The 12,787-nt window shown below is 38.1% G+C and overlaps 2 protein-coding genes across 4 annotated transcripts in view; one reads left to right on the top strand and one right to left on the bottom strand.

Annotated features, from left to right (window-relative positions):
• Positions 1-12,787, top strand: part of smndc1 (survival motor neuron domain containing 1) — a 14,099-nt gene extending 1,312 nt beyond the window's left edge. Inside the window, exons 1-6 of one of the 3 annotated variants that reach the window (XM_019270408.2) lie at positions 8,530-8,682; positions 8,984-9,103; positions 9,886-10,028; positions 10,444-10,605; positions 11,168-11,321; positions 12,026-12,787. In XM_019270408.2, coding sequence (XP_019125953.1) covers positions 8,984-9,103; positions 9,886-10,028; positions 10,444-10,605; positions 11,168-11,321; positions 12,026-12,163 — 717 coding nt within the window. In that variant the 5' untranslated portion in view covers positions 8,530-8,682 and the 3' untranslated portion in view covers positions 12,164-12,787. Of the gene's footprint in view, positions 1-8,529; positions 8,683-8,917; positions 9,104-9,885; positions 10,029-10,443; positions 10,606-11,167; positions 11,322-12,025 lie in introns of those variants that run through there. The other 2 variants (XM_019270410.2, XM_027277496.1) reach the window with 2 other exon arrangements.
• LOC104929743 (alpha-2A adrenergic receptor-like) lies at positions 4,401-6,128 on the bottom strand. Its single transcript, XM_010744338.3, has 2 exons — positions 5,959-6,128; positions 4,401-5,756 (listed from the first exon to the last, which is right to left on the bottom strand). The coding sequence occupies exon 2, from the start codon at positions 5,608-5,610 to the stop codon at positions 4,447-4,449; it is 1,164 nt and encodes a 387-aa protein (XP_010742640.3). The 5' UTR covers positions 5,611-5,756; positions 5,959-6,128; the 3' UTR covers positions 4,401-4,446.

Raw genomic sequence — 12,787 nt, 5'->3', positions numbered from 1 at the left:
GCTTGTTCATTCTGTGTGTGTAGGTGTGTGTTAACTGACAGCTTACTGAAGGGATGAATTGTTGTCCACAACAGCTGGCAGGTGAGGATAGATAAAGTGCATGTGATAGCAAGCTTGATCTGGAGGTAGTGTTTACTTTGTGTGTGTGTGTGTGTGTGTGTAGCTGACATCATCCAGGAACATGTGGATGGGGTACGCTGTGCACAGACTTATGCATGAGGATGAGTGTAGACCAGACTGGAATTGGATATGATCAATAGCACAGACAGGACAAGATGGCTAAGGAAGAGTTATGGTGTCCGGAGTGGGAGATTTGCCAGAACTTCATTTGGTATCAATGAGGATTTACTGCAGAGCAGAGAAGCCATTGGTGTAGTAGATGGTGCTTGGAGTTTCACAGACGGCAGAGTATCTCCACTTTGGATGGTGATGAGCAAGAAAAATCAATGTTTACAAACTCATTCCAGCTTTGATTAAATTTAAACTTATTGTTGACAGACTTTAAAAGTCATGGATAAGTCGTTATATTTTGGGACTATTCGTTACAGCTCAGCCTTTAACCTTTTCACCCCATTGCCCCCTGTCTTCTCTCTCTCTCATACACACACTCTATAATTATGTAGCAGCCTTTAAGTCCAAGACAAATTTCCCTAAGGAAAAAATGAAGTAATCTTGGAATCTTGAACACACACACTTAAAGTCATAGACATTTTGTTGCTCCAAGTTCAAAATATCCTGTAAAACACATTTTCTTGTTTATAAAATGAAACGTCAGAGTTTCTTTTCAGTATGGTCAAATTTAATAGACAAAACAGAGAGAAGTAGACCGGCCAAAAAAGCTTTTACACCTAATTTGTTGAGTGGAGTGACTCACTGAATAAAATTGCTTTAAGGACATTAGATGGGGAACCCTTTTAGGCCCGTGTTGCTCACAATGTTTACACCGCGTACCACCTCAGAAAATATTATGCTATCCAAGTTCCACCATTATGACAGATGTTAAAAAATACAGTAGTGTAGGTCGACCCTATTCAGCTACAGACAGTTTGCCTAGAAGGCGGGTTTATTCCTAAAAAGATCATTTTTCTGTGGACTGTTGTTGAATCCTGAAAGGAACCTGTTCAAAACAGAGTTGATATGCTGGAAAAAAGGGGGTCTATTTTTTCCATGATTGCAGCGTTTTTAAATCATTAATCTTACATCTGCTACCTATTGTCTTGCTGTCACATGTGCATGAACGTGTCTACGTAGCAGGTTGATATTGAAGTAAAATATTTCATCTCATAGTTCATTTTCATTCCAAGTTTTGTGGTTTTATTTAATTTAGTAAAAATATTTCAGAGATTCCTCCATGTACCACTACTGGTACATGTACCACAGTTTGAGAACCAGTGTTCCTCATACCACTGATGTCAGTAAATTCTGCTTTTATGTATGGATGCAAGATGTATGGATTACTTTATATTGACGAGCATGGTTCATATTTTTACGTTTAAACAGTGTGACCTGGAGAATATTCATGTAAATGTGGTAAATTCAATATGTAATTGTATGTACTCCTATTCATATTGTTTGGATTCATTATTTGACAGTGTTTTGTTTGTAGGTAAGATGTGGTTTATTGAAAGCATGAATGAGTAAAGACTATTTGTTGTCTTCTTTCAGACAAGCATGTTTTATTTTTTTTTTGATGAGCTAAGAAAATATTGAACCTAATTTTTATCCTAAATACTTACCACAATAATCTCAAGGACTGGAGATCAAAAAGTGCCTCTAATAGGCTGCAGTCTTAGCGGGCAGAAAAATTTTAGACGCATTGAAAAACTATGAGTTAAAATAAGACTTTTTAATGTGTAAATTTTCATCACAGATGCAACCATGAGCAAAAGGATTAGACAACGAGGCACGAGGCAAATTAAACAAGATCTTCCTGCTGCTTACATCTATCAGAATGTAATTTGATTATTTCGCATCCTTATCAATTCAAGAGGGAGGAAGTATTATATGCCTCAGTGTGCATGATGCATTGTGCTCAATTCGTAATGAATGACCCAACATTCAATTAAAAACACTCTATTCATCACAAGCTGATTTAAACTTGTTAGTACGGTCTCATTGCCTCCGTCTGACTGCTCCTCTGTGGAGTCCTGCTTCGACAAACGCTGCATGTCTGGCATGCAGTCTGCTCTCTTTGGTCTTTAAGTTCACTATCCTCGTTGAGATACACGACCAGCAGCTTTTAAAAAAAGCACTTTATTGAGTTGTATATGTGGGAGAAGTTAGAAATGGAAAGCTGTGTGAAAGCTGTGGGAACCCCTGCCACAAGCAGCTTATAAAGCGTAGCTTTATAAGCTGCGGTGTCACAAGCATAAATCATGACAGTCTGAAGTGGCCTTTAAAGGGGGAAATAAATCATTGTCTGAGCAGACGGCGAAAGTGGACAAGTGTGCGTGTACAACCAAAGTGTTTACAGTTTGTAACCAACTATAATTTACAGAGACGTGGAGTGAGGCGTGGAGTGAAAACCAAAGTTTATTGAAACATTACAGATTTGAAAACATTATGTGATTAATTCAACCTGTCACTGATGGTTTTGTGGTTTACATAAAAAAAAAAATCATGAGATGTTGCCAAGTAAACATGATGATTTTCTATAATCTTTACCATTTCATTATTCTTTATGGGCGATGGATATTTTGACATTTAATCTCACTATTGCTTGTGCTTTAAAAATGTAATGCTGCTGCTCGGGCACAGCGACAGGCTCCATTATAGTTTCATTTTAATTAAAGGATGCATTCAGAATGCAATCACTTTAATCTTTCAAGAGACTGATGAGCCATGGACGAGAGCCAAGCAGAAATATTTGAAGCACATTACTAAATGTTTCATAATGTTGATTCTTTAGCATTAATATAAATGGCTACTTCTCTTGAACGATTATATTAATGTACTTGCCTTTTTTTTTTACTCTTGCAGTTATGGCAGAGGTCACTGATTCTGTACATAGCGATACCAACTGTCAGCATCAGCCAATTCTTCAAGCCTAAACAGCCTCGAAGAAATCGTGTCATCTTACCACAAAGCCTCAGATACCAATGTTTTCAAATATTTCTCATGTCAGATTGTTCGTGGGAACTCGGCAATACTAAAGGTCTATAGTTTCCCATTTGTGGTAAGTAATACATGCTGTATTTTAAGACTCAGAGACATGGTTTGAACCCAAACATGTGTACCACAGGAATCTCAAAACACCCAGAGTCCCAGAGAGCATGTCATGGGAATCCTTCTTGTTACTGAACAGTCGGTGGAAATGTTTGCTGAGTTAAACTAATTAACTGGATGATACGTTTCATCCCATGTTTGAGGTTCACAGACAGATACCAGTCGAAAAGTCTATTTGTTAAAGAAGAGTTGACATAAAGAAAGGTTATGGAGCTGGGAAAGGATAGGAACATAACACATTGTTAAGCCTGTGTGGATATTAACCTTGCAGTGTAATCTGCAGCAGCCACTCATATTTCTATCACTGCGTTTTCTGTTTGACTCCAGGGGATGATTTAATGTTATCCTGATATGAAGGGCTATAATTCATGATAACCCTCATTCAATATTGTTGTGCCACCCGCACACTACCTCCTAGGCATAATTATCTTTTCATATAATCGTCTCGTTCTCACATTTATTATGAATGATGGCGTTACTATCATTGTGGGTACAATTTGCTCTTGCTGTTGTTTGTTTTACAGTTGTAACATTGCTTTTCTAAAGTCTTTTCTTTCACTCTGATGGCAATTACAGTGAGAGAGGCTTATTTTACCAATAACTTATATAATTTTGGCATTTCATTTCTCTTGCAGAATAATTGCATGAGTAAGTGACTCTGTTTTCAGTCATAATTAAATTATTGGCCATGGTTATTTACAAAGTATTGACTTTTCAGTGGATTTACATTATTTGTAGCATATTGCACAACACATTTTCTTGCACTACAGTATGGTTGTCAGTTTGAAAAGTTGATAATGAAGTTTGCATGTGATCTGATCCTTATGTCTGCCTTTTAACATTGTTTTCACTATCAATGGCTGTAATCATTCTCCTTTTCATGTCTAAACCATACTGTCTGTCAGTCTTTGAAGCCTTTTAAGTCTTTAAAGTTTAGTCCTCAAGCCATGAGAGATTATATCTGATAGCTGACTGCTGATCGTTCATGTTGTCACATGTTGTACAGTGTCAAACTCACAGGTTGTGTAATATTAGCTGTAAAACAAACTGCACAGTAGATATTTGTTGCATGATTTAATATTACAAAAAAAAAAAACATTTAACTAGGTGGAAGTACACAAAATGTCAAAGCACAAAATGCAAAATATTCCACATTTTTTCAAATGTTCAATAAATATCTTTAAATGTAATGTAATATTTACACTGATATGAGCTGAGTATTTATAAACCTCTTCTGCACCTTTTACAAAGGATCTTTTTAAAAGACCTGCTGAAGTCCTTGTTGAATATCGTGTATATAATAGGATTAAGTGAACTGTTGCAGTAACCGAACCAGAAAAACATGGTGAACAATATGTCTGGGACCGAGCAGGTACACAGAGCCGTGAGTGTGTACGTAAAGAAAAAGGGGAACCAGCAGAGGACAAACACTCCCATGACCACAGCCAGAACAAATGTGAAGCGCCTCTCTCTGTACTGCCGTGCTTTCCACTTGCTCACTCTCACACTGGTTTGTGCCTCTGGCGTTGGAGAGGTTTCTCCAGGCTTCACCTGAGCCACTTTGGTTGCTCTCGTACCCCTCTTCTTCACCAGGGAACATAGGATGGTGTCATTCCCATCAGATGAGGATGGTTCTTCCTCCACGTCCAGTACGTTGATTTCGTTCCCACCGTCAACCTCCCCTTCTGTGTCTGTTCTCTCCTGGTTGCCTGCGTTGCCATATTCTCTTTGCCTTTCACCTGGCGGTTCTCTTGTTCTTTTTATGGCAACGTGGTAGATTCTGACGTACACCGTAATCATAATAATGCAGGGTGCAAAGAAAGAGGCAGTGCAGGAGAATATGATGTACCACGGCTCCCTATTTATGTCACAATTTTGGCTGTTCTCGTCACTCTCATGCTTGATGAAATCAGTGATCAGTGGAGGGAATGAAATGATTGCCGCCAGTACCCAAACTATGACGATTGTGCATTTAATCCTGCGCGGCGTCCTCTTCAAATTGTACTCGATTGCTTGAGTGATGGACCAGTATCTGTCCAGGCTGATGGCGCACAGGTGAAAGATGGATGCAGTGCAGAAGAACACATCCAAAGTCGAGTGGATCACACACCACTCTTTGCCAAAGTACCAGTAACCCATTAGTTCTTTTACTAAAGAAAATGGAATCACTAAGGTGGCAACCAGGATGTCTGCACACGCCAGAGAGACTAAAAACAAGTTCTGAGGTGCTCTCAGGGCTCGGCTTGTGTTCACAGCAATTACTACCATGACATTGCCAAATACAGTTAGCAGGATGAGGATAGCCACCAGGATGGTTAGAGGCACAGAGGTCTGCACAGGATAAGGGTGCTTCTCAGACTCATTAGTGCTGGTGGAGTTATCCATCAGGATGAGCTGTGTTGTCGATGATACTGTCTGAACGGTGGTCTTCCAGCAGTCTGTTGATGTTATCCATTCAAGAACGCTGCATCAGAGAGAGTCTTCTCATTTTGTTCACTGGAATAGATATTGTTGAAAGAAATCTCTCCTTTCTTCGGTGAGAAAATAGAAACCAGCGGAGAAAAATTACAAGAATTGTTAGTTTTAAATTAAAAAGACAAAAATAGATGATAGGTACTTGGACTTACTCCAGTTTCCTACGTCAGATCATAAAAATAAAAAAATCCAGCCCCCTTCTCAGGGTAAAAACTTTCAGTCAAGTCCCTCAGAAGACATTTAATAAAACACACTTACATTACAGACAGTGCTGGCTCAGGAAGATCTTTTCATCTGTTGTAGCCAAAGTGGAGAGTACGTCTTTTATATGGGGCTGATCTGACGCTGAGGATCTGTGGTGCTGGCTGCACTTCAGTGAGAACAGGAATAGGCGGAGTTCGTCTGCAGCTGGAGATTTAAAAGCAATTTGGTGTTTCCTCCCAGACTCCCGAAACCATCGGCTGATTATGACATTAACAATACTTTTGAATTACAGAGGTAATATCCGCGCTTTATTCAATTACAATGGATTAACAGTACATTCTTTATGGTTTTATGTTCAGATATATCCTGAAAAATTAATTGCTTGAAATAATGTCTCAATCTATAGAGAAGATCAGAGCCACTTAGTAAAGAAAGCAGTCACTAATAGCGTGAGAGAAAAGCAAGAACAGTATATTTGCAAGAATAAAAATGTCAACAAGACTCAGAGACACTGTCAATATAACATACTTTACCATACCATACTTTTCTTGTACTAGACTATGACATTCGTAACAATGTTTAATCTACAATGTGGCAATGCTGTTTTTGTGCTAAATTCTAGTATTCTATAAAAGTTATAGGTTGTGTTGCATGTGACAATATGCCAAAAAAGAAAGAAATGCTACTCTTTTTTTTAATATATACTGTATATGTTTTGTTCCAGCACTGTAGCACAATCGTGTTTGAACATTTATTGTTTGAAGAGCACTATGCCTATCTAGCAGGATGATCTATGGCAGTGGTTCCCAACTTTTTTTCTTTTTTTTTTTACATGTGACCTTTAAGGATATGATTTGTGGGCAGTTCAGTATGATTTTCCACTCTCAGAATGTTTCAGTTAAATACGTTTTAAAGGCCTGAAGGGGGTAAAAGGGCAATTGTTGGAAAATCACAACATTGTTTATGACCCTTCAGATTCTTCTCGCGACCTTCAAGGGTATCCCAGCCCCCCTAGTTTGTGGCATTACTATAAAAACTTTATTTTGATTCACACAGCATAACAACTTTAAGTCATATAGTATGGCTACAGTCTCAGCGAGTGCAGCTGTACAGCAGTGTCTTATACTTGCTTGTAAATATTAGCTATATATCAGGCATGTCCCAATAACAGCCCGGGGGCCAATCACGGCCTAACTTCATGCGGCCTATAGCTTTGTTTTTATAATGTATTATTTTTGGCCTGCTAGGATTGTCAGATACTGTATGGCTGGAAGATTTGTTTTTTTTTGGTTGACATAATGTTAATGCACTAAACAATAACCTATATCTGTAGATGTGACACAAAATATTACTTTCTGAATGATTTTTGTGAAAGAGAAGAACAAGAGTGATACGATTAAAACTTAAATGTTAACATACTTTGTATTACTCGTAATAAGTCATGTTTAAAATGAACATGAGATTAAGATTTCTTTCTAAAAAAAAAGGCAAAATTGTTTTTTTAGATTTGTTCAGGCCTGATTGTCTTAGATTTGGTGACATTGCCATTCATATATTTATATATATCCATATCTATTTCACTGTTACAATACATCCTTCTGCCACAGATATTTGCACTATTCATTTTGTCTATTTCACTGCTACAATACATCCTGCTGCTACATATAATTCTCTGTTAGCTGCTACATTTCTATAAATAAGTCACAATATTTTTTTATATTTTATTCTACTGTATATTTCATATGCTTTATATTTATACTGTTATTACCTTGTCTTCTGTTTTTATTCAGTGCCTTGCAACAAACTCTCGCTCAAATGTACATTGTGAATGTGCAGTTGAATGACAACAAGTCAAGTCAAGTCAACTTTATTGTCAATGCTGCTATATGTACAGGACATACAGAGTATTGAAATTTTGTTTCCCTCTCATCTCAAACAGGAAATTAGATTAGATTAGATATACTTTATTCATCCCACCACGGGGAAATTTACTTCAGCAGAGGAGGAAAGTGTAGCATACACTACAGAATTAGAAAAAAGTAGAAAAAGCAAAAAAAGAAAAAAAACACAGTAAACAGACAGAAATATCTATAACCTACACAATAAACACGAAAAACAATCAACCTTCAAAACAGACAAGTACCGAGGATAAAAGTGGCATGATGAGTATTGTAATGTAAAGTGAGAATAGTGTGAGAAATATTGTGTATATAAATAAATATAAATATAGTGAAAGTGACCATGATACAAATAATAATATTATTGCAAGGAAACAAACATGAAATATAAAATATAAGTAAAAGATGTAAAAAAATATATATACAAATCTAAAAATATATACAAGCTAAAAGACATCCGTGTGGCAATATGGCACAGTGTAAACAGAGTTATTAGTATAAGTATGGTAATATGGGTTTACAGTATTTACAGTGTACATGTACAATCAAAAAATGAAATATGTAAAAAATAAAGTTACAAAATGATAATGATTTTTTTTTATTCATCTTAATTCATTCATATGTTATTATCTTCACCTGGTCACATCCGGCCCTCTGAGCACTGAAGGCGCTGTTGCGGTCGGTGCCGCTGGGGGCGCTAACGAGGCGCTCTTCTTTGCCAGTGACGTCATACTCCAAGTTATCGCGAGAGTTCAATCACGGGTTTGCTATTTGTGTACTGGGGGGGGAAGGAGAGCGGACTGTGCTTTGAAGCGGACAAACTATCGAGTTTAGACCGAAACACCGACTGTATTTATCTGTAAAGAGCATTTATACCGAGGTAAGAGTCAACACAAACCGTTTTCTTGTTGTGAATGGCCCTCGGCGGCTCGTAACTTACGTAATATTTACGTCGACGGAAAGAGGCCCGGAGGATCGTGCTAACCGCTTTAGCACAAAGCTAACGTCAATGTTGTCCTTTCACACACTGAAGCTAAATGTTTATGTCACGTCTCAGCCGTATTCACCATCGCGTTTACTTCATTTCTATGTTTGCCTTTTTTTTAAAGCGTGCCGTACGGTGCTAATGCAGCTTGACTATAAACCTGTCCTCTGCTCGTCTTTCTTTGTCAACCTCGCAGATGTCGGACGACCTGGTGAAGCAGCTGAGCAGCTACAAAGCTCAGCTACAACAAGTGGAAGTTGCCTTATCCACCGACCCAGACAATGAAGACCTCCTCAAACTACAGAAAGACTTACAGGTTTGTGTGAACAAGACGCAGGCAAAGGAAGGCTGTGATCGTCTTAGTTTAACCATAAATCAGGGTTCCCACGGGTGCTTGAATTCCGTGAAAATGCTTGAATTTCAATTGAGTGTTTTCAAGGTTGTGAAAATGCTTGAATTTTTTGTGAAGTGCTTGAAAATGCTTGAAATTTGTGTGATGTCTATTTGTCACTGTTATTGCGCTATGGTAGTTACACAATACACCGCTCACAAGCTGAGAATACAAGCCAATTCACAATTAGTTAAAGATCAAAACAGTCAATCTACCACCATATGAAATAATGCTAATTAGACCCATATTATTATGCCATACAGTGGCACCGCTGCGCTTCCCATGACCATCATGGCAAACACAACTAGTAGGCTACAGTACCTATTTAAAGGTGCTGGAAAAATGGAAAAACTGGTGCTTGAAGGTGCTTGAAAAGTGCTTGAATTTGTTCATGAAAAAGGTGTGGGAACCCTGATAAATGAAACTGTAAACTCTGAAAACTACCAGTTTGCATTTATGTCATTTAAACTCCATTCCTTTGTTAAAAAAAAATTATAAACTTGTCTATGAAAAAACAAAAACTTCAGGGCTTTTCTTTGCCTCCATAGATCGCAGATTTCCTAATAACATTTAAATATTAAGAGTCATGTCAATAGGACTCCTTTCTTTTATAATGCCCGCTTTTGATAACAGAAGTTTGTTTATGTATGGAAAGTTGCCAACACTCTCCATTAACACTTGATTTTTTTTTTGTTCTTTCTCTCCAGGAAGTCATCGATTTGACGAAAGACCTCCTGACCTCACAGCCCGCTGACAGTACTTCCAGTACCAATGGCTCGGACACGGTCCCGGTGAAGCTCGGCTGGAAAGTCGGGGACAGGTGTATGGCTGTGTGGAGTCAGGACGGACAGTGAGTATCACCGGCCTCTTCTCATGAACACGTCACATGTCACATAGCACTACAGTTTGAGTCTTTTTTTTGAGTAGCAGATAAATTGATGTATGAAAATATGAATGAACTACCCATATCATGTCTTAGCTTTTCAGAAAGATTGTAATAATAAGTGACTACACAACAGAGATATGGACTAGAGTAGAGGTGGTTTGGCTATGAGTGGATTGAATACCTCGGGTATAATTGTAAAATGCCTTGAGGTGAATTGTAATCATAGAAAATTCTCTTAAGAAAACCATGTATCTATGTATAATACACATTCATTCATAATTAACTGTTATAATGTGTATTAGTGTTAAGCTTTGCATGTTAAGTGGAGCTTGAGTCTTTGGCTCATACTCACCAGCTTACAGACGTGATTCTTTGGCAGGGTGTATGAGGCTGAGATTGAGGAGATAGACCGAGAGAACAGCACTGCGGCCGTTACCTTCTCCGGATACGGGAACGCCGAAGTGATTCCTCTGCTAAACCTCAAACCGGCCGAGGAGGGGAAACGTTCTGACGAAGACGGGAGCGGGAAGCCAAAATCAAAGTATGAACACATCTCTTGTCTGTCTCATTCACTTAATGTGCAAGTACATTAATCTGTGCTTAAATCCTGCAGAGCATTAATAAAAAAAAAACATTCGGATTGTCCTCAAGGAACTTAATTTTTGTTGCAAAAGCTCACAACAGACTAACCTGGCTGCTGTAGTGCCTAAAGTGGTAGCCTGGTTGGGTTTTCTCATGTACACCCTGTTCCATATCATTTTAAATGGCTTCCTTTTTAAAGTTTATGACTATAGTTCGAGGAAATAAGCACCAGTGAGTGGAGTAGTATTTTGGTATTTAATAAACTCCACTTTGTGTCCTCATTTTGCCTCGAAATGACACAGGTCCATCAAAAACATTATAAAGTGGCTGCACAGGAGAGGTCCATGTAGAGGACGACTCAGAGTTTCAGATCAGTAGAGTTTTAGTAAATATATAATAGTTCATCTTACATATAATGTATATTTTGTGTTTATGGTTCCTTAATGCTAATAACTTTTAATTCAGGTTATACTGTATGTTGGGTTCACTAATGTTGTTTTTTTAATTAACTGTCTTTGAAGGAAAGAGCAGATAGCCGAGCAGAGAGAGTACAAGAAGAAGAAAGCCCAGAAGAAGGTACAGAGGATGAAGGAACTGGAGCAAGAGCGGGAGGAACAAAAGTCAAAGTGGCAACAGTTCAACAACAAAGCCTACTCAAAGAACAAGAAGGGACAGGTGAGGTTTCTGAAGATGTCTCCTTTCTACTACAAATTAGTGGTATATTCAAACATGATGGTGGTGTGAAGTCACCAGCTCAACCTCACATGCAACCTAAATTCAAAGACAGCCTGGCAGCATTTGTGTTTGTGCTGAAGGTACTTACATTTTGAAGTTTGATTCACAATGGACTGTGTGTGCTAGAATTTGGGTTATTTAATCAGTGTTCGTGGTATGTAATAGCCATGCCACAGTTTAAAAGACCACCAGCTATGTAATTTGGAACGTTTGCTGTTTGTAAACCAGTTTCCCAACAGAGATCATAAAAGCTTATAATGTCTGTCGGTGTATTAAAGGGAGACTCAGCCAAGATTTAAGCTCCTTTCAGGATTACATCGGTTAAAGTAAAGTCAAACTGTGGATTCACACGGTTGCATCCATCTCAGAGAGGGGAACTCTTCAAATCAATAAGGTGTGAAATTTGATTAAAAATTCAGAAAGTTGGCAGACATCAAAGCGGGATTTGAGCCATTTCACCCACAAGCTCATCCGCCCCGTCCTTCACACTGCATGGTGCTCGTGTAGTACATGACTTCAAGACAGGTAACCCTTGAAACTAGTGGCACACTGTCTGTGAACTGTTGTTTGGAGATCGTGTTCAGTGTAGAAAGTAAAAGTTATTCAATATAATCTGTTAATGATGACTCTTCTGTGTTTTCTAGGTGAAGAGGAGCATATTCGCATCCCCTGAAAGCGTAAACGGAAAGGTGGGAGTGGGAACATGTGGTATTGCAGACAAGCCTATGACCCAGTATCATGACACATCGAAATACAATGTCAGACATCTAATGCCACAATGACCTGACATGTTGTGTATATAATAATCCACTGTATACTAGCTGTATCGGTGCTTTCCATTGTGTTTATACATGATTTAAGTTTCTCAAGTAAAGAAGGCTTTGAAAGGAGTTGCTTGCACACCGTCGTTTGAAATATTGATGTAGTTTTCTTATATATTATGTAGATACAACAACAAAAATCCAAATGGGGATTTTTTTCCCTGCACTGGAACAAAGTCACCTGTTTCTTTAAGAACGGGAAGTGGTGTTGCAGAAAAGCCGTAGTGTTTGTGTCCAGGTTCCACTGAGATACCTGCTCATGCGCCTGTAGACTCGGTGTGTAAAATTTGAATCTGGTCTCTGGAGTCTGAACGTTAATGATGTTGCTTTTTGAGATGGCTGCATTTTACATTTTAATTTCTGTACATATATAACAGTGAAATAAACATTGTTTTGTTTTCATTTTTTAAAAAATACTTCCACCTCATTCTGACTGTTTTTACATGATATTTTCACTGTGGCTCTGTCCTGCAGGTGGCAGTAAAGACTTGTACAACTATTATTATTATTATTAAAAAATCCATTTCATGAGCAGAAACTGTTAATACAATCCATTTTCCCATTAAATTCACGTGAGTTTTTTTT

This window comes from Larimichthys crocea, chromosome III (assembly GCF_000972845.2).
Source record: "Larimichthys crocea isolate SSNF chromosome III, L_crocea_2.0, whole genome shotgun sequence".
NCBI lineage: Eukaryota > Metazoa > Chordata > Actinopteri > Sciaenidae > Larimichthys > Larimichthys crocea.
This window is presented reverse-complemented; position numbering and strand designations above follow the sequence as displayed.

Coding starts and splice junctions, on each gene's coding strand:
- LOC104929743 (XM_010744338.3), bottom strand. CDS start 5,610: ATGGATAACTCCACCAGCACTAATGAGTCTGAGAAGCACCCTTATCCT.